Source organism: Pyxicephalus adspersus, chromosome 1 (genome assembly GCF_032062135.1).
Source record: "Pyxicephalus adspersus chromosome 1, UCB_Pads_2.0, whole genome shotgun sequence".
NCBI lineage: Eukaryota > Metazoa > Chordata > Amphibia > Anura > Pyxicephalidae > Pyxicephalus > Pyxicephalus adspersus.
Window position 1 is genome coordinate 13,922,449 of NC_092858.1, and position 22,594 is coordinate 13,945,042.

Sequence of the window (22,594 nt, forward strand, 5' to 3'; positions counted from 1 at the left end):
AATAACTCTATTATTATTATTACTATTAATAACATTAATTCAAACCTGTATTAGGTTGGTGTCATCACACATTATGCTGTGTTCTTCTCTTTATATTCTGCAGTGGTATTTAAATGAAAGATCGTTTAGGAAATGAAAACTGGAACCTGCTGGCAGTAAATCTCATGATTCCCGGAAACGTCGAAGACTGTCTAGTACTAATGTGATTGTATTGGGAGGAAATCTCCCCGGCTTATGCCGAATTGCTGCAGTTACCTAAAAGAAGCTATCTCGCTTCTTCATTCAGTTTCTCTCGCTCTGTCCAAAAAAATTTCAGCTTCTGGAAAATCCCGAATGTTGGTGGGTCTCCAACCACTGATGCCAGATGTTTATTCCCAAGAAGGAAAAGGCAGAGCAAGCTTTATCATGTGTATGCTGGCCTTAGGATAAAAGAATTCTTTTGTAACCACCCTCCCACACGGCCCTGCTGGTGTCTGTAGTATCTACAGCTGAAAGAGGTATACCACTATGATGGTAGAAACATTAAATTGTTTCAGAGGTTAGCACTTTTGCCTTTGCAGCGCTGGGTCTCAGGTTTGAATCCCAGCCAGGGCTATATCTGCATGGAGTTTGCAGGTTTTCCCCGTGTCTGCGTGGGTTTCTTCCAGGTACTCGGGTTTCCTCCCACATTCCAAAAACATGCAGGTAAATAAACTGTCTTCCCCCTCCAAAACATAAAAAACAATTGACCTGGAACTGTACTAAAGACTATTGTAGGACATTAGACTGTGGGCTCCTTTAAGGGACAGCTAGTGACATGACTATGGACTTGTACAGCGCTATGTAATGTCAGTGCTATATAAATACTGTGTAATAATAATATTAAGCTGCTAATATTTGGTTCTAAGAATGGTTGCATTCTGGCAATGAAAAGTAGGCAATGGTTATCTGTTTCCTTTCATGCATGTTATACCATATGGCCAGAGCATAAGCATTGGAGCTTTGACCTGCAAAGTGGTTTGCTTTCAGTACATTTTTCTATCTGTTGTTTCCAGTTATCGTCTTCAGAAGAGGAAGTCTTGAGGTTTATTCAGAGGCGCAGAATCGAGATTATTAAACAAGTTGAGTGGTGCTGATTGGGCTTTGTTTTGCTTTTACAAAAAGAGACACTACATTGTTTTGTATATATTTTCATTTCATATTTTTTTCATTATGTTTCCAACCAGTCCTGTAGCTACTTCACTGATCTGATCAAATACAACGCAGGACCAGCTTTATGATGTGACCACTGGCCCTGTATTATATGACAGGTGGTTATATCTGTGAATGTATTCATAAGGATTTCTCTTAACTTCCTGTTCCCGTGACACCAGGACTTTAAATTGCTGCACAATACATTGTGTTATGACCAGATGCTAGTGGTAACCCCCTATATAGGGATGCAGATGGAAATACAAATTCATAGAAACCCTTCCCTGTTCTCTCCAAAGCTAAATGATGGAAGATAATTTCCTAGCTTTTAAACACTTATCCAGAATCCAGGTATCATATTGTCATGTACAGAAAATATGTATTAGAGTTTATTCTACAAGGTGTAAGATGTAAACTAAAGTTACATAAATGGGGACGTGAAACTGATGGGGCAACACAAAAGAAGGCTTTGAGGTGATGGAGCTACATAAGTGGAGGGTTTGGATTGATGAGGCTACATAGAGTGGTTTGGGTCGATGGACCTACATAATTGGAGGGTTTTTGGTCGATGGGGCTACGTAATTGGAGCAGTTTGAAGTCCATGGGGCCACATCATTGCAGGGGTTTGAAGTCCATGGGGCGGGCTACATCATTGGAGGATTTCAGTTTGATGAATCTTACTAGATGGCTTCCTTTGCACCTCTTTCAAACAATCTTTTTGGTCAATGGGACTACATAATTTGAGGGGTTTGGGTCGATGGGGCTACATCATTTGAAGGGTTTGCGTCGATGGGGCTACATTATTTGAGGGGTTTGGGTCGATGGGGCTACATCATTTGAGGGGTTTGAGTCGATGGGGCTACATTGTTTGAGGGGTTTGGGTCGATGGGGCTACATCATTTGAGGGGTTTGAGTCGATGGGGCTACATTGTTTGAGGGGTTTGGGTCGATGGGGCTACATAATTGGAGGGTTGGGTTTGATGGGGCTACATAGAGTGGTTTGGGTCGATGGGCCTACTTAATTGGAAGGGTTTCCGTTGATTGGGCTACATATTTGGAGGGGTTTGGGTCGATAGGGCTACATCATTGGAGCGGTTTGGGTCGATAGGGCTACATCATTGAAGCAGTTTGGGTCGATGGGGCTACATCATTGAAGCAGTTTGGGTCGATGGGGCTACATCATTGAAGCAGTTTGGGTCGATGGGGCTACATAATTGGAGCAGTTTGGGTCGATGGGGCTACATCATTGAAGCAGTTTGGGTCGATGGGGCTACATAATTGGAGCAGTTTGGGTCGATGGGGCTACATCACTGGTCGGATTTGAAGTCAGTGGGTCTACATCATTAAAGGGGTTTGAAATCGATGGGGCTAAATCATTGGAGGGGTTTGAAGTGTATGGGGCTACATCATTGAAGGGGTTTGAAGTCCATGGGGCTACATCATTGAAGGGGTTTGAAGTCCATGGGGGCTACATTATTGGAGGATTTCAGTTTAATTCATTTTACTAAATGGCTCCCTTCGCACCTCTTTCAAACAATCTTTTTGTTCCAAGTTGTGTACTTTACTGTCTTCATAAAAAGCTTCCTAAGGCCTTTAGGTGTTGGGTATGGTGATGAGTCTTAAGGTGGTACCATACCGTTATCTATTTATTTTTTTTCTACAGCATGTTGGAACTGCAAATAACATGTTCTGCATTTATCAAATAGCTTGCTTGGGCTTGGTTGTTGAAACTCTAGGGTGTTCCTGCCTCTGCCCAAGTTTTATTACCACAAACAATGGGATGCATATTTAACAACAATTCACACCTTAAATTTTCTACTCAAAGTAATGTGTATTGTGTTCATGCCATTATGGTAATTGGATTAAAATGTTTGGACTACCCAAAAGGTAGGTACCATGCCATATGATGAACTGGTTTAAACATTATCGTGGATAAACAAGTCCCGTTTAGAAATCCAGTTGTTGGTTTTCTACCTCTAGATATCCCATGACATGGGTGATTGTAAACCTTAACAGACCCTCCAAATATATTCTAAGACCTAGGTAAGAGCATCTACTGCATTAGCCTTAAACCTTTTTGTCATATTACCTTTGAAGTCCTGAAATATGTGTAAAGGATTTTGGCACCATTGGACGGGTGTAGGAGGTAATTTTGGAGGAAGTAGCTGTAGGCTAATGGTGGCCGTCGTATTGTGACCCAACTTTTTATTAACCGCCCAAAAACTGCCGGGTAGTTCGCCTGACTAAAAGGGGCTAGGGAGAACACTGGGTTAGTTGCACAGAGTCAGATTTGAATCTGCTTTGGTGGTATGCAGTCCTTTTTATTGCAGAAAGTAGCCGTGCCACATATTACAGTGTAAATTGAGGGTCTTTGATACCTTATCATATCAGGATGGTTTTAGCATTCTATAAAGTAAAGACTAATACATCTAGAACATAAAATTTTTACTGCCAGGGACAGCTCTGAAAAAGAAGTTCAGTATTCTAGTTGGAGGCGCCTGTTTTTTAATGCTGCCCAAAGTTGGGTTTTATCATGTCAGACTCTAATGAATGACCAATAAAAATTTTATAGAGAATTCTTAAAAAAAAGTTTAAACATCCAATAATTTGGTTGGCCAAAACTAAATCACATTTTTCCCTAAAATACCAATACGAAAAAAAAAAAACTTACCGTACCTCTGAGCATCACAAACATCTCCCTCTGCTGCCAACAATGCCTTGATGCCTCTACTGTAAGGAGCTGCGCCTGATCACAGGGTTTCGGGCCATCATGTACAATATGGCACCACTTGCAACCCAAACCATTGAACAAATGAGGACAGCCCTAACTGCTGGGGGATTGATGAATAAGTTAGGAAAAAGGAGTTCCACTTTAAACTTTTGAGATTCAAGCAGGTAGTTATTTCATAATGGAACGGGCGATGTCCCTTCAGCAAGTAATATTCTTGCCTTCCTGATCACCACCAGCTGTCACATTTTCCTAAGCATACGCATGCACAGCTCATGCATGCAGCATGTGCAAGGAAAGCTGGAACTCCCTCACACTTGTCATCCCAGCATGGCCACTCAAGATAGCGGAATATCATTTTCGGGAGGAGTAAAGAAGGAAGATTGTGGCACCCTGCTATGCTCACTGCCAGTGGTCGTTTTACCATTTTCCCCAAAGTTTAGCTTTAAATTCTAGTTTGTTTTTCAGCGAATTTGCATTTAGTTCGCGTATTACCCTTCAACTTTCTTTAATTAACAAAGATGTATCGCAGACTTTTTTTCTTCTCCTTGCCAATGCCTTTGTTGGAACAATTTAGATATACCAAATGCTTAATTACCTCTGTTCAGAGTCAGACTGCTTCTTTCTCTGCGGTGCAGGATGCAGACTGATAGGTTTGTCAGAGAGCTCCCGTTCTGTCTGCCAGAACATTAAATTGTTCCATATTAAGCCGTCTAATTTTCATCTTTTGGTTGCTGACGTGAAGTGAACAACAACAGTTTAAATAACAAGATTCTTTTCTTTTTACGGAGATTAAAGCTGAATTCTGCCTCTCATACATGCCATCTGCTCTGAACTCTGCATGACAGCTGTCTGAAGACTTCATTCATTATTTATAGACCTTCATTCACTTCTTACCGTCATTTTGATCTTTGTAGTCCATTTGTTCAATCATTTTGCTATGTTGACACCAAAACCAGTTTCAGATATGAGGTTGACTGCAGCATTGTACAGGTAGTCCCCAGGTTAAGGACATACCAATGGGGCTTCCCTGCTCCTGTGCGCAGAATGGAGGCTTGAAGGGGGGAGGGGGCGGTTTGCAAGACTTGCAGAAGAAATCTTTTGCTAAACACAGCTGAGGTTATGGTGATTTTAGGGGCGTGAGCTCTTTTTGCGGCCTCGTGTAACTCTTAAATGACCAAGACAAACTCTGCAGTTGTTTCTTTTTGCATATCAAAGCACAGCTTGCTCCAGAAGTTTTTGAATGTCTAGGATCAATAAAGACTTTGTGATTAACTCACAGTGAGGATTTTATACAGTAACTGACACCACACTGCTTAATAATATGTTGACAACATCGGTCCCAATTGCATTTATTACCTGTTCCTGTACCTGTTTCGACTTTAATACAAATTCAACTTAGGAACAAACCTACAGTCCCTATGTCGTATGTAACCCAGGGACTACCTGTACTGCAGGGTCAACATTTTTGCAAACTGAATTGGAATGGTTGGGTACCAACCTGCGTTGCCATTTTGTGGCTCCTGAACGTATAGCAGCCATTTGCTTATCCCCTGTGAGTGGCTTATCGTGTGATTTCCAACCCCAAGCATGAAAGGAATCTAAAAATACAGCAGCACTAAAGGGGTCTAAAGGTACAGCTTTATATATCAAGAATTTTTCCTTTTAAAAAACAAAACTGATAGGCATGTGTCAAAGGCAAAGTTGATGAATACCACCCCAATTCTCCTCAGTTTAATAAAGGTTTTTTATTTGATGGTCACGTTTGGCCAATATTTGGGACATTGGAGGAATGGACCTGATAAAGGTGTGTCTGCTTTACACAGAAAATCACAGCAAAGGAAACAGATGCTGGACTGTGCTTGCATGGGGCAGAGCTAAGAATTCTGCAGTTGGGGCTGGGATACCATGGTAATTCTATGGTATTAAAGGACAAATTCCAACAAAAGCAATGAAAATCAACTATTTTATTTGGTTGTTTTTTCCTTTCCATCAATACATTTAATTTACATCACAATGTGCTTTTGATTTTGCTAGAGAATTCATCCAGAGACCGTCCGTTCCATAGCACAGCCACTTTCCTCCTTGCATGGCATAGCCCTCTCCTCTTCTGTAAGTGTCTATGACTGTGCTGGCCCAGCGTCTCCACCACTCCCTTCATCTCTCTAGGGGGAAGAACAAAGCAAAGTAATGCAGTGTTACTTGGCTCACAGCTCTGAGTCAGTCTCAAAATTTTTGAACTTCTACACAAAGGAGACTTTGCAGGGCGCCGCTATCTGCCTTCCTTTCTTCTTCCCCCTTACAATCTTCAGCCATCTTGATTGGTCGTGCCAGGATGTCATTACCCATGTGCACCAATCCCGGCATGTGCACGAGAAGCCGGGATTGTCCTTGCAACCACCACTTCGCTGCGCATGTGGCATTCAAGTTTTTTGATTTTCCTGCAATGATCAGGAAGGTAGAAAGATTATTGCAAAAGGGAGATCAGCCGTCCCTTTCTGCCATAACCACCCGCCTGATCCTTTATTGTGTTCTCCCTGGACATTTTAAAAAAAAATCTGGATGGGAAGGAGACGTAGGCAGATGGCCACCACTGTGTTTTGACCCAACTTTTCAGTTACCACCCAAAAACAGCCGGGTGGTTACTGAAATGTGCTGGGTGCTAAAAGTGGCCGGGGAGAACACTGCTTTTTTTGCAAGGTGTAATAGGAAGGTTGAAATGACTGCCCTATCTATCGTTTCTTTAAAACGAGCCCATGCTTTGCCAGGTCAGCTCAAAACAACATTTTTCTTTTATCCTTCTCTCTTCCAAAAGTAGAAGCCAAAAGAACTGTCCAATATTTCAGATTTGTAGGAGAAAATGACTTTTGTTTTAAGGAACTTGGCATAGGTCTCTAGATTGTAGACTTTTAGACCTGAGGAGTCTCCAAAGGTCCTCTGCTTTTGGATTTTTCACACTGCAGACCTTTTATAACCTCTTAATATGAGAATCTAAGGTCCGGAGACATGGAAGACCTCAGATTTACCTTTCACTTGGTGCTACGTGTCCATAGCTGTTTTCTACCCCTGTTTATTGCAAGGCCAAGCAAAGCTAATCTCATACTTGCACGGTACTCCATGTATAATGTATGAAGGCGGTGTCAGTCCATTAGTGTTCTGAAAGCTGCCTCTGTCTTTGTCCTCCGGTCGTATGACCATCACAATCATCTTCTGTTATGTTGTCATCCATGGTCATTCCAAACAGAACGCTTGTTGCATATGATTCAATTATGCTTTGTAAATGGTAACAGTTTAGGAACATTTGATATGATTAGAGCAGATATAATGGTCTGATTTAATAAAGCTCTCCAATTCAGGAGAAGGGTACACTTTCATCAGTGACCCAGCAAACCTGGAATGGCTCTGGTCCAGGAATAAAAACATTTGCTTAAAAATAGCAAATGACTTTTAAGAAATATATTCCAAGTTTGCTGGATCACCCACCTTCACTGATAAAAGTATATCCTCTCCAGCCTTGGTAAGCTTTAATAAATCAGGTCCTAATGAAGCTGTATGTAATAAGGTTGTGTTTTTATATGGTAAGTACATTGATTTCTACACCTGAATCTGTCTTGTGCATTTCGGGGATGATCTGGCCCAGTTGTTATCACCCTTTGGCCCAGGTCATAGTTGCTGAGATCCATTCACTTGCTTGTTCCTTCTGCTTCCAGCAGATCACCTTTAAAGCAGATTAAACTAAAGAGAAATAAAACGCTCCTGTTACTTCTGCAGAGCCCTGGATCCCTCTGGAGCTTTCCTCGATTGGGTCCCATGCTGTCATGTAATCTGCCTTCATCCCAGCACATAGGAAGCACCGGGTGCCACCATCTTCATCCATATATTTTCTTCTTCTGGCAATGTCACCCCTTGTCGCAATGCTTCATTATATCTCACAGGCGAAAGATGGGATGACATGGCCTACTGTAAATGGGGACAAGAGTGGCAATCTAACTGTGCATGTGGGGTGCAGGAAAAAGCCCTCCCTGTGCATTTTGGCTATATGCAGAAAGAGCGGCCAGAAGCCTCCTGGGATGCATAAAGTGGGTATCCCAGGAGGCTCTGTGATCCATATTCTGTCTTAAAAAAAAAAAAGAAAGAAAGAAAAAAAAATGTTTCTTTATAAAATTTTTTGGTGATAGGTCCGCTTTAAAAAACGACTGTTCACTTGCTGCCTATTATATCCTACTGCATTATGACAAGATAATGAATGACGTTCACTTTTCATTCTTCAGTGACTTTAGTGATCCTGGCTGTCGGCTTATTTAGCCCTGACCCCACCTTGCCAATTTGTAATCCTGGGTTTAGCTGCCCCTCGTAGGTACTTGTGCCACTATTTGTCATTTACCCCAGGAAAAACACCACCTACTGTGATCATTAAGAAGATGCAGCCAACAATAATTTTTTTCATTTATTCTATTATTGTTTTTATATATTTTTGTTATTTATTAGTTATGGGACCGTTACTCTACATTTTCATTTGCCTTTTAAGCGGATCTAAAGCACCACTTTTAAAAATCAGGGAGGTAATTTTTTCAGAAAAGGGCAGGCGATGTCCCTTCTGCAATAATCTCTCTTTCCTGCCTGAATACTCTCTCAAAAAAGCTGGGCTGCACTGCTTAAGCTTTGGTTGGCAGGATACCCCGCTTCCTCTGTGCTTGCCAGGAATGAATGAACTCTACCACCCCTGCACCGGAGTTATGCCATCCTGGCCAAACAAGATGGCCATAGATCGTCTCCTGAAAGAGAAGTAAGAAGATGGTGGGGCCCTGCGATGCATAATGGATAGGTTTAGCGGCACCTAAAGAGTTCCATTGTGCCACATTATGATGCACTGCAGCAATCAAGACAGAAAGGGGAAAGAACGAGTATTGCAGTTTAAAAAAAATAATTATATATATATATATATATATATATATATATTTCATTCATAAAGTTTTTGTTTCTCCAGGGAAAGGAAGGACACTTCTCCCCAGTGTTTGTGACAAATCAGTGTGAATGTCCTTTGTTGACTTTTCTTGGAGAAACAAAATCTTCATGACGTCCCGTAACTCCAACAATGTGAAACTTGCTTGTTCCTCTGCCATCACAGCTTCTCACTAAAAGAAAAACTGTTTTAGGAATGGCAAAGACCTGATAATTGCACAGTTACATACTGAGATATTAGGCTGTCATATGCCCACACACTCATTTTTCTAATGCATCTGGAAGGGGGCAAAGCCAGGAACTTCTCAGTATGTATGTGTGTGTGTGTATATGTGTGTGTGTATATGTGTGTGTGTATGTGTGTATATATATATATATATATATGTACAGTATGTATGGCTGTGCATTATTTAAAGAACATGACTTCATTATTATGCTGTCAAACTGTTACAGCTCTGCATATCTACAGTTACAATGGTCCTGAAGTTTTAATTGAAATTTAGAAAAGTGTTAATAATGGAATCCTCACCTGTGGGTGTAAAGTCTATGAACAGCCACAAGATGGCGATGCAAGGTTGGAGATTGATAAATCAGAAAGAACAATGGGAGTCTTTGAATCGGCAGGTGATATTCTCTTCTCTTCATTGTATCTCATCACTTTCTGGGACAGGTCACCCGTCTGCTAGCTTTTCAGGTTGATGTGACTCAAAATCCTCAAAAAAAACAAAAAAAAAACGACTTGCTGAAGGGGGATATAGGTCAGTTAGACACAAAAGCTCAATCTGACTGTAAAGATCTTTGCAGAATCATACAGATGAGATCCTAAAAGTGTCTGTTCTTGGAGTAAGGAGGGGTGGGAAGTCATCAACATACGCTGTGCACATTTCAGAGAAAAACCATAAAAATGTCCAAAATGGCTTTCCCCAAAACTGATCACCCCAAAAGCAACATGTGAGCAATAATCTCTAGAAGTATGTCAATAATTTTATGTTTTACTAGTGGAGCTCACACCTCCATGACAAGGTCCGCTTGTTTATTTGTAGCCTACCTCCCACCTCCGTAAAATTATGGATGAAAGTACAAAATGAAAAAAGTTTTGAGGGAAAAGTTATATGCCAAACTTTTCCTGAATTTCCTCCTATAACATCTTGGAGAAAGTGACCTCATCCCTACATTGGTTTATTATTATAAGATTGTATGACTGTCAGTGAGTTTGATCTTTTTACATTTTGCTGTCAAAACGCTAACAGGTCATCATATTCACAATACGTCATTTTTTATGAGAACATTGCTTATGTCTGAAGCTGCCCAAAATTACCTATCTTGCTGTACTAATTCCAGGAGGTGCAGAGTAAAGACTGATTGGAGGGAGATTGCTGTGTGGAAAAGGGAGGTGTAACTTCTAAGATAAGTTTGTTGTGAAGAATTTAGTTTTAAAGAGTTATCAAACTACTAAAGCAATGGCTGAGGTAAGTGGGAAGTAAAGATCTGATCACCAATATTGAAGCCATTCTTTTCTCCATTACTTACCTACCTTGCTTTGTTCTGCACGGTCCACCTAGGTAGAGGCAGGGCTTATCTTCCTTATATCGAACCATGCGGCAAGGAGGATCACGATCATCGCAAAATGACAGCATGCAAATCCAACGCTAAATCACCTGAAAAAAACAGGCAAGGGCAACAGTGCCTGAGATTTCGCACTGCGGATCTATGTCTATGGGGGTATAGACAGCTGTTCTTAGGCATCATCATTCCATACCCAGAAGTGCACTGGAATTTTTAGGGGTTCTGTTCTACTTTAAGATTTCTATACCAGCTAATACCATTTAGGGGCCGTTATGAGTAAAGGTAACACCACTAAATTTAATTTGCTGTTCATGTTCTACATGACTTGTGTCAATACAGCAAGAATTTTCATAATTAACAGCTGGTAACAAAAGAAGGAAACTTTAGTTCACTGAGAAAAAACTCTGCTCCCAAATCTTGGCCTTTTAAAGCCTGCTGTAAATACAAGACATGCTGGGCAAAATTTACCAGAAATAAAAGATTATGATAAGGTGGAGCAACATGGAATATGTAATCACTTCTATGACCACTGAGGGGCAGTGTTGTGTTGTAAACGGTCAAAGCAAATCGGTGAAACGGTTGCAGAAAACATCGGTGGTAGTGAGCGGTGCAGCCTGGGCAGCTTTTCTTTGTGACACAATAGAGAGAGACAAATAAGTCTGATGTTTGGGTGGTAGTTAGCTAAAACTGGCAGCCAGCAAATATTAAAAGGAGCCTGGAGTTTTTTATTTCTATTGTACAAATAAAAGACTAAAACAACTATTAGAATGTTTTGGTAAGTTAAAGCCATAGCAACTTTGACTTGGCTTAAAGCCCATCTTTGGGTAAAAAATCAAACTTTGGAGTGGGAGCATTGTTGGTAAAGTAGAGGTGTGCTGTTTGCTGAACTGGGGATAGTTCTGTATATGTACAGCATTGGGGACAGTAGGGAGGAAGGGGGGGCATTAGACGTGGTAACTTTTTATTCTTTTAACTATTTTGGGTTATTTTACTTTGAAAATGATCAATGAGGCTGGTCTTTATTGCAAAAGTGGACAGGTAATGTCCCTTCTTCAATAAAACAAACCTGCCTGATCACTCCCTTCATCTGATTGCCGGCTTCCCCTGTGCCTGCTGGGACTCGATGAACTCCCGCTCATCTGCACGGGAGTTACATCATCCCGGTCTGGCCAATCAAGACCCAACTGCAGGAAAAAGATCAGGTGACAATGGCGGCGCCCATGCTGGAGGATCGGTGGGGTTATTCTAATCCAGATGGGACATCACTTGCCTGGTAATTTTTTAATTTAGATGCTCTTTAAATGTTAGACCGCCATTTTTTTATGGGGTCCTATTGGCCTATTGAAGACAGTGACTTTTTTTTTTTTTTTTTTACTGCTCCTAATTCATTCCAGAGAGTTGTGGTGCTCATAATATTATCTTGGTAGCTCTTCTGCATAGAATAAAAAAGGCCCAATAATGTGATTTTTAGCACTGGGTCATTCCTGACCGTACAAGCGGTGACACGTCACTTGTGTTACTCATTCTTGCACATTCTCTATCTCGCCGTCACTGCATCCAATCCACGTTCTATGAATTTCAGACACAACAATTGTTAGAAGTAAATCACAGCTTTAAATTACTTTCAAGGAACACTCTCCAATAATAACAGGAAGGGAAGCGCTGAAACTATTTGATTTCATTTCATTTTTGAAATGGAATTCGAGGGAAAGTGCTAAGTAAAAAAAAAGAAATATTTGTAGAAGGTCATTTACATGCCAAGATTTACAATCCTGTTCATCCAGTCTTTAATTCACACTCATGTGAGAGGGCACAGCCAGAAGAGGACTCCATCCAGGATTGCAAATTCAATGTCACCTACCTGCATATTGATCGCTGAGTTACTCATTGGTAAACAGAAGCAGAAAGTGTCAAAACTAAAACCAGAATTATTGTTGGCAACCAACTTCCCATGGGGAGTGTGAAAATAGAGACTGCATGACCAGAATGGAAAATAATTTGAAGGGCAATGTATGTATATTTCTACAGGGGTTTTTTTGCTGGTGGGCATTCTGTTTTTGTATTGTGGTGATCTCTGCCTCAACTAAGAATGAAAAGTAACCTAACGTTTATTGACTTCAGTGTTCTCCCCAGCCACTTTTAGCCGGGTGCACCGCCCAGCACTTTTCAATAAGTAAGCTGACTGCTGTGCAGCTGCAGTGTTTTCCTAGCCTCTTTTAGCAGGGCGAACCACCCGGCACTTTTCAGTAACCACCTGACCTGGGTGCCTTTTGATAAGTTGGGTCACAAGGGCTGCCACCCACCTACAGCTTCTTCCCACCCAGCTTAAAAAATTCTGTGCAGAATACTGGGCTTGATAAAGAACACTTTTTGTTTCTTTTATACATGGGGTGGTCATGTCTGGCATTTCTTAGCTTGCTAATCCTCCTTTCATTGCAGATCTGTTGAAAATAATAAATTATATGCCGTCTCCAATGACATGGGGCACCCACATTGCTTTCAGACATACCATGTGATTAGGGCTGCCTTGGCTTTAGGTTTCTCAGAAGCAGCCATTTATTGCAAGCAAGATCCTAATATGTATTAATTCTGATATTTGCATTATTATTTCAGGTGAAGTATTACAACAGGTCCACCTTAATATTGACTTACATTCTGTCTGATGACAGGTGCACAGATCAGCTGCTTCGCCCCCAGTTCCTTCTCATGGAGACAGGCCGCCTATGTGGACTCTTTCTGTTGGGCGGCCGTCCAGCAGAAACACTTGTCGCACAGTGACTCGGGCAACATCCCTCTGTGGCTTCACAAGGTAAGTGCCATCGATTGTAGCTGAGATTAATCAAAGTTCAGCATTGGCTGTAAGGTACAGAGCACTCAGGGGAGGTGTACATACAGAAGATGTTCTAATTATATGTAAAGATTCCGTCTAGTGGCTTTCATGTGAGATGTCTGAAAACCAATTAAATGGAGGTGCTGGTTATAGAAGACCCGACAAATTACCTAAGGCATTATTCCTTATTAATGATCAGCAAATTGCAATCAGATGTAGGAAGGGGGGGGCACTGAGCTGTCACCCTCCCCAGTTGCACATACTCATTATTCATTTGCTCCATGTCCACATTGCAGTCAGAGAAGTGAGTCACTTGCTTCCAGAACCTGGAAATAATGTTGTTTTGCTGGTCAAACTATAGTTCCGCATACAAAATTTGTGAGCAGGCACAGGGGAGTTTAAACAAAAAAAGAATGAGATCAGACAGGTAAACTTATTTTATTGCATTGGGGACATTACCTGTCTCTTCTGCAATAAAGGACCTGTCTGTTCCACAGTTTTTGGTTTTAATGGTTCAGTTCAACTTTAAACACCTGAACAGTGAGGTGTGGTGAGAGTGAAGGGAGTATAAGTATGTTAACCTCCTGGGCTTTTCACTGATGTCTGGATTTCTGTACCAAAAGCGGTACACTGTTTTTCATTAAATATTTTTTTTTAATTGTTGACCTGTAACTTACAGAAATATGTTCAAACAAGGGTCTAGTAGATATCATGAATATATTAAAGTTTGAAATACACAATCATGTAAAAAAAAATAATTTTAATAATAAAATTAAATAACAAACACAAAAATCAGCTTAAGCAAGAATGCATAAATAATTAAAAAAATACTGAAAATGCAATAATTCAGTATACTGTATAGTAATATATTTTTCTAAAACCCCTCCCTACTGTGGTAAATTTTAAAACAGAGTCCAACGTCATATACCTTTAGACAAAACCACATAAATATATTTTGTATTATACTGGATACAGGACTTTGTATTGAATCCAATACAAAATATTTGAATTTCCCGCTACGACCCCCATCGACAGGTGTATGCACGGACATCATCAGGAATCGCTGAGGGACGCGTACGCGAACGCCGAGTGTTCTAATTCTTTCCGTACTTCCATGCAAAAAGCGTTACATTTTTTGCATGGAAATTTATTTTAGATTGTAGGCTATAATTCTTAGGCATAACTCACCGAAATATGTCGAAGGAAAGGCAGGAACGAAAATGGTTAGCTTTTAAATTCTGGAAATGAATATATTACAAGCAAGTTGTATTATTGCGTGTCTCAATTCCTGTACTACTACCCCTAATCTTTCATTACTTAATCTTTGTGAGAATATATGAAAGGAATATGACAGCCTTGCTTTTCTTTCTCTGCAGTTTTTCCCATATATTCTGCTGCTTGTGGCAATACTTCTCTACTTGCCGTCCTTATTCTGGAGGTTCACAGCGGCTCCTCATCTCTGCTCAGATCTGAAATTTATTATGGAAGAACTGGATAAGTCTTACAACAGGGCCATCAAAGCTGCCAATAGCATAACAAGCAAGAAGGACGGCAGTGCCAGCTCCCCGACAATAAATGACAACCTGGCACAAAGGTAATTGCACCAGTCTGTATGGCTCTAAAGTGGGAAAATATATCAAACTTATCTCTGGGCATGACATCTTTTATTGAAATATAATCCCCAAAAGTCAAAACAGCAGTCAGATCTTTTTTTGTGCAGTCGGAATGTATTACTAACAGGGTATTACCTGTAAAAGTGGCATTTATTTATTCACTATGGTGCACATGTGCAGAGAGCAGAACTTATAGGAGGGCTCCAGCAGATTTACTCATTACAGGCTGCCTGCAGATAACTACAGAGGGGTTGTATAAAAGACCAGTTACCCTGTACAGAAAGCGCTCAGCAGTCAGGAAATGACGCGTTTCGCCTTTTTGGCTGCTTTAGGGGACTTTAAGAAATCTTACACTGGGTTTACAAATGGAAAAGAACTTATTTACATTCGTACATAATGATTTGGAAAGCATAATAATAGTAATACGTTAACTCAAAATGACACAACAAAATATGTTGCATCTGGAGTATAAGCATTTCATAATGATCATTTGTTTGTAAGAATTTTTGTATCAATAAACACAGTGTAAGTTTTGGCAAGGAAGAAGCCAACAGGACTTCGGGAACAGAGAAACAAACCTTGTATCATATCACTTATAAGTTACCTTTATTATATGCCTTACAACATAGTTGAGCTCTGTAAAGATCGCAATCTATGTTGTTTGAATCACTTTAGTTAAACTTTGTTTAGCTGTCCACAGATATTTTCTTTTTTAACCTCCCAAGCGGTAACCTCGAGTGTGAGTAAAAAAAAACACAAGCTGAAAGCTGGTATTTTTTTGTTTAAATACACTTCTAAAGTTTTAATGTTGCCTTAAAGAGTCATTCTTTTGTATCAAATTTCTACATTTATGTTACACTGGGCTTGGCAACAAAGATATTACTCTAGTTAGGCACATGCATCCTTCTTTGTGGGGTGCTTCCACTTAGATCTTTCCCATTATTCTCACTGACTCTTTCTGTGTCTCTGTCTCGCTATATCTATATACACACACATAACCCTTTAGCACAGGGGTGGGCAAACGTTTTCAGTCAGGGGCCACAATCTGGCAAAAAATTTCACAGCGGTGCCTGGCCGATGACGTCATGACTGAACGTGACGTCATGATGGCAAAACCCCGCCCACTCTCCCGCTGCAGACCTGAGCCTGCGATGGGAGAGTGGGCGGGTTGTGTGCAGTGACACAGGCTGCCCACCTCCACGATACAAACGGAGGACATGTTCCACGGCTCTGGCTGTTGCGCTCCCCCAGCAGGGTCCTTCTCCTGACCCTGCTCAGGGTGGCACCAGCCAGGGCCGCAAACCACACAAAGGTCCGGAGAAACAACCTTATTGGGGTGTAGTTTGCCCATGCCTGCTATAGCACCTACAAGATAGATGCATACATACACAAAAATATCTGCATTTTGGAGCCATCCCACTGGTGATGTGTGTGCAGTCGGCACAACGTATAAAATCTTAAGAGATTTCATTACCTATGGTTCAGGCAGCCTTCTGGAATGTGTGATGTGCATTGCAGGAGGTTAAATGTAAAGAAGGGCTATATCACCCTCACCTAGGCAAGGTAAATGACCTCGGAAGTAAAAAAAAATATTGTAAGCTAAAAATAAAGATAAGGCAAAGGAAAGAAAAGAGAATTTGTTTTAAATATAGCACAAGATCCTCTTCAGAATTCAGTGCGTATTCGGTGTACAATTCATAGCTTTTGGGTTTTCCTTGGAGTGTACTTTTGAGTTTACAAAAACTTTTAAAAGTAAACTTTAAAGCCCTTGGAACATCTCATGTCTTTTATAAACAAGCCGTTGTCTCTCCAACCACATTAGTTTCTAACAGTTCTGTGGATCTATTTTTATCAGTGCCTGGGAGATTTCAGAAAGCCACTTCAAGTACCCGTTCGTCGAGCAGTATCTCAAGACTAAGAAGAACTCTCTTCATCTAATAATCAAGTACCTCATTTGTCGTTCTCTGACATTGACCATTATCCTGCTGGCTTGCATCTACCTCGGCTATTATATCAGCCTTTTTTCTCTGACCGATGAATTCAGCTGCAACATCCGAACCGGCATATTAAAAAATGACACTTCACTGCCCTCCTTAATACAGTGCAAGCTGATTGCGGTGGGGGTCTTCAGGCTGCTAAGTTATATTAACCTGATTGTGTATGTTTTAATGATGCCCTTTGTGGTGTACACCATGCTTGTGCCATTTAGGAAACGGTCCAATGTTCTAAAAGTTTACGAATTGCTCCCTACATTCAGTGTCTACCAGTGCCCCTCCAAAAACTATGACGACCTCAGCCTGTTCCTTCTGTTCCTGGAAGAGAATGTCAGTGAGCTGAAGTCCTACAAATATCTCAAGGTGCTGGAAAATCTTAAGGGTACTGGAGAAGACTTTGATACCATGCAACTCCTAACGTCACTAGGAACCGTGAAGACAGACACAGTCGATGGCAAGATGGCTGGGTTTAAAACCGGAGCATTACCTCCTGCAGAAAAGAACTCCACAGAACTTAAAGGTAATATATAGTTTTGTTGTTTGTTTTACTGATAGCAGCATCTAAAGTACATCCCTAAATTAAATTAACTTCTATGCAAAGTGATCTCAGATTGTCCCCCCCCAGACTCACCAATTTAGTGATTCCGAGATGCTTCTATTATGGGTTGAGTAATGGCCAGCATCATTCAAATCCATTTCCTATGAGACCAGGTTGTCAGTGCTTCTCCTTGCAGCCTAATTTTTTGGAATTGCTGCAGAGAACAGCACCATATTTCTGAATCATTTAGGATACACCCACCAATGGAAAAAGAATAGGTTTATAGGCTGCATGATGTATTTAGATCCAGCCAAAGACAGCTGGAAAGAGGTAAGTATACCTTTTGCTCAAGTCTTGATTTAAGCTTTAAATGATACTTAAAGCAGACTTATCACCAAAACTTTTACTTTACTTAAAAGAACCAACTCTTTTATGTAAGGTGAAAACTTTTTTTGGGGTTAAAAACCCGCAGGAATAAAGACAGGATGAGAGCCCCGAGCCCCCTTGGATACATACGTCATGCATCTCAGGAGACTTCTGGCTGCTCCATCTGTGCATGCCAAGGAGCTTTTTATTCAATGGGGGAAAAAAATGCTGACCTCACACATGCACAGTGAAATTAGCACATTTTTTCCCCCATTCTCAGCAGGCTACATCACACGATCTTGCTCCTGCTCAGTGCGTTATTGGGTGACGTAGCCAGAAGACAAAAAAAACGGAAGATGATGACGCCTGGCAATTACTTAGTGCAGGAAGGCAATCCAAGAAAGCTTTAGAAGGATCAGCTGAGTAAAGGTGTTTTTTTTTTTTTTTTGTCTAGTTCCATCTCAGGAGACTTCTGGCTGCTCCATCTGTGCATGCCAAGGAGCTTTTTATTCAATGGGGGAAAAAAATGCTGACCTCACACATGCACAGTGAGATTAGCACTCTTTTTCCCCATTTATAGCAGGCTACATTACACGGTCTTGCTCCTGCTCGTGATTGGGTGACGTAGCCAGAAGACAAAAAAAAACGGAAGATAGTTACACCTGGCAATTACTTCGTGCAGGAAGGCAATCCAAGAAGCTTTAGAAGGATCAGCTGAGTAAAGGTGTTTTTTTTTTTTTTTTTTGTCTAGTTCCACTTGAACGACTCCTCCCACTGCTAATACATGAGGCTTCTATTCACGTCCCAACTACTCCATTTTCTAGCCAGAATAAATAAAAATATGTATACTGCCAGCAATGGAGCACATAAATCTGTACCCTCAACCCAAAATGGGCACAGAGAAAGATTTATTTTAAAAAGCAATCTATGGCTGGACAGCCAAATACACTATTATTATCCTTTATATAGCGCCAACATATAATAGTGTTGTATAAACAGGTTACAGTTGACAAAATTGCATAGTAGACAAGTACAAATAATGACACGAAGTGATGACTTTGCCAAACAGAACTAGTATACACATAAAGGAACTGTTTCCCTACCACAAAGATTCATTGGGTGACATGTATAGGGGCTTGTAAATTGGGTAAAAACATACCAAAAAAGGTTTAGAAAGGCTGGTATAGGAAGGAAAGTTCTGGGAGGGGTTCTAACTCTAGAATAAGGAGGGAGCCAGGAACAGCGCTGGAGTGTGGACAAGGTACGTATTATTAAATAATAAAAACAAAAGAGAATTGCAATTCATTTTCCTTCTGTATGTTTTTTTCTCTTCAGATCTGGCCACGTCCGATGGGTTGAAGACCTCCACAGAAGACAAAAAAGTTCGTCAGAGGCTCCTAGACTCATCGTGCTAAAAGTTCCCTCCTACAGTGTAGCAATGTTTACAGCCAACAGCAGTGGTAACAAAACCACTGGAAGTATTCACTGGATCAGACTGACACTGGAATAAACTTACTGCAGAGTGACAGGCAATTCACTGCACATGTCGGGTGCAGCTCCCATGTCCTTAACATGGATGAAAGTCTTAAACTGGAATTATATTACCAGATTCACTTGGCTGAGATTGACTCAGTGCTACAATTCTGAGCACACATGGGTTTGTCTTTGTGATAAAGGTTGCTTTTGTATAAAAAAAGCAAAGTCTCAGCTGATGCGGTATGATTGTATTATAGCGTTTTCCTACGAATATGTCTTTTAAAGAAACTGAAATGCACTCCTGTTTTTTTTTTTTTTTTTTTTTATATATATATTATGCTCGGGTATATAGCACCTCTTGATGCGATTATTGATTTTAGGATTACATGCTATTTATTACATTTAACTTGGCTACTAAAGACATTTTAGAATCACACAGCTAAAATATGTATATTTGAACTGGTTTAGTGGCTGAAGAAGTTTACATGGATTTTGTCAGCCATGTGATTTAGCCATCATTGTCCAACAGCCTTACCAGGTCCTTAGTGTCCCCGCTAACTACATTGTTAGGGAATGCAGCCTGGCTTCATGGTCAGCCTGTGACTGCACTAATTAGGAGCTGCCCACAAATAAATGAGATCTTCCCTTTTCTCCCCCTTCTTGTGAGAATGTTCAGTGCAAATCATAATTTGGCTCAGTGTATACTACCTCCTAACCCTGAGTGCTGCGGTGCAGGAGATTTTAGCAATGTTAGTAGCAAGACATATTCTGGTATATGCACTAATTGAATGTTTTAAATCCATTGTCATGTTTTTTTTAATGAACACACAACTAGTTTAATGGTGCTTTTTTAATTTTAGCTAAGCATTTAGCTGTAATATTATTGTAAATAGGTAATAGAATACAGTTCATAAATAGGGGACATCACTTAACTGCGATCATAGGATGTTTATGGCAGTGATACTATCCAAAGTCAGGTCCCTTTAATGGATAAGTGTACTTTTATCAATATTCCCCGTGTGCAGTGACTTAACCCATTATCTCCCTCAGTGTTCTCCCCAGCCCCTTTTAGCTGGGTGCACCACCCGGCACTTTTCAGGAACCACCCGGCTGTTTTTGGGTGATTACTTATGAGTTGGGTCACAATACAGGGGCTGCCACCCGCCTATGATTTCTTCCCACCCAGCTTTAAAAAAAATCTGTTGAATACTGCCCCTTTACAGTTTAGTACCTGGACCCAAATTTGAGTCAATGGGGCTGCACTGCACAGGTAGCAGAACAGCAAAGGAATGTACACAATAACCTGTTGCATGGTTCTGACCTGTGAAGGTGAGGGGGGTTAGGTTAAATCTTTGTAACGTGGTAAAATAAAGGAAAGTTAGATAAAGTACACTGATCCTTTAATAACTTGGCAGGCTTTGGTTAGATATATATACCGCTACTGATGGCAAGTCCAATGGGCTTCCAACTAGAGTTATAGCAGCAGACACGTGTAGTAGCTTCCGTGCAGTAGCGTGTTTTTCATGTGTTTACATACGAGGATGGACGCTGGGTACTAAGCAGAATAAAATAATGTTATCTATATAGTGGCACATCGCAGATGTGAAAGGCAATGGATATCCTTCTTCTGACAGTACAGTTTGGTACGCATATATCCTTCTCTTTGTATCTTTTTCCTGTCCTCGTCTGTACATCTTTATCATATCCTGAAGTGTTTTCTGAAGTGCTCACTGCTGTCTGGGTACAGAAGGATCCTTTACAAGAAACTGAGTTTTCAATTCCATAGAAGAAATCTGATTCTGCTCCGCAGGGGAGGGGCCTAAGGCTGGAAAGTTGCTCCTCCTCTTACACTACATACCTATTTACTTCTGTCTTTCCTTGTTCTTGTAATTAGCATTGTATAAACAAGAAGTTGTACTTTCATAGTTGTGCTTCACCTTCTGTTTTATTAGATTGTTAGTTCTGCAGTTTTTCATGCAGCGGAAATGTCAGTACTTGGCTAACACTAAGAAAATGTAATAAAGAGGAAAAAATGGTAAATGGTAAAACTTTGGCATGATTCTTACAGCAGTCATACACAAACATGTATACACATTCAAATGTTTAAAGTGAACCTGTGCTTTATTCCTATTTATATCCCCCCTCTCTATTCAAAGCTGCTTTTTGTAAGTAGTGGTAATAATTGCTGTAACTGAGGGTAAAACCCATACAAGTACCTCATCCCAGCAAAAGAACACAGGACTATAAAGGTGCAAAGACTCTTGTAAATATTACTGAATTACATTAAATTAATAAAGTTATGTTTGATTTTTTTTTATATCTAAAATACAACATAAAACCCCCTTTATAGAGAAAAGTGTTTGATAATCTTACATCACTGAAAACGAAGATGAAGCAATTGTTTCTCTGCTCAAGTAAATTGTAATTATGATCAGGATTTGAATTCTCTCCATTGAAAAGATGATTGGCCGAGCATTGGCACATGAAATGATCACATCTACACGTGGTGGTATTGTGTTTGTCACCAGCAACGGACTAAAGCAACAAAGAGTGCAGAAAAAAGTTCTAATTTGACCCTAAATTTCTTAATTGTGTTGCATTGCGTCCAGAACAAGTGAAATGGCCTGTCACATTTTTAACAATGGCACCATCCATAATCATTCAGTACAAGTCTAGTTTACGGCAGCCTGGTTAAGCCAGTGGCCAGCACTCTTGCATTTGCTGCACTAGGTCACAGGTTCTTCGTAACATGTTGACACATTCTACACACAGTACTGTTATAGTCTTTTCTAAATTGTCAGCAAATTTTGTATAAAACCTTCAAAGTCCCTCTGGTCCATTTAAATTTGCTCACTTACTTGGTGCTGACATTTTTATAGCGCCCTACAAAGTCCATGGTCAAGTCCCCCTGAGAAACTCACAAATAATCTAACTGAAGTATAGTCATATTGCAATAATAGACTTGAAGGCCAATTTTGAGGGAAGGGTGTATAAGCCAATTACCTACCAGTCAGTTTTTTGGATTTGGGAGGAAAACTGTGCAAACACATTCAACTTTGACCCTATATTTTGCAAGATTGAGAGTGGTAGCCACTGATCCACTGGGCCTGATTTTTTGAAGCTCTCCAGAGCTGAAGAGGATACACTTTCATCAGTGAACCTGCGTGATCCAGCAAACCTGGAATGGGTTTTTTTAAAAGGCATATGCTAGCAAATGTTTTGTATCCTGGACCAGATCCATTCCAGGTTTGCTGGATCACCCAGCTTTACTGCTGAAAGTGTATCTTCTCCAGCCTTTGAGAGATGATAACAAGTGAAATCTAACAAACATGTTTAAAAGTAAAAAAATTC

At 40.4% G+C, this 22,594-nt stretch overlaps 1 protein-coding gene across 1 annotated transcript in view; it reads left to right on the forward strand.

Annotated features, from left to right (window-relative positions):
* Positions 1 to 21,291, forward strand: part of PANX1 (pannexin 1) — a 30,159-nt gene extending 8,868 nt beyond the window's left edge. The window contains exons 2-5 of the mRNA XM_072402649.1: positions 13,096 to 13,235; positions 14,633 to 14,850; positions 16,725 to 17,383; positions 19,103 to 21,291. Of these exons, the coding sequence (XP_072258750.1) occupies positions 13,096 to 13,235; positions 14,633 to 14,850; positions 16,725 to 17,383; positions 19,103 to 19,182 (1,097 nt within the window). The 3' untranslated portion in view covers positions 19,183 to 21,291. The remainder of the gene's footprint in view (positions 1 to 13,095; positions 13,236 to 14,632; positions 14,851 to 16,724; positions 17,384 to 19,102) is intronic.
* The last annotated feature ends 1,303 nt before the right edge of the window (positions 21,292 to 22,594 follow it).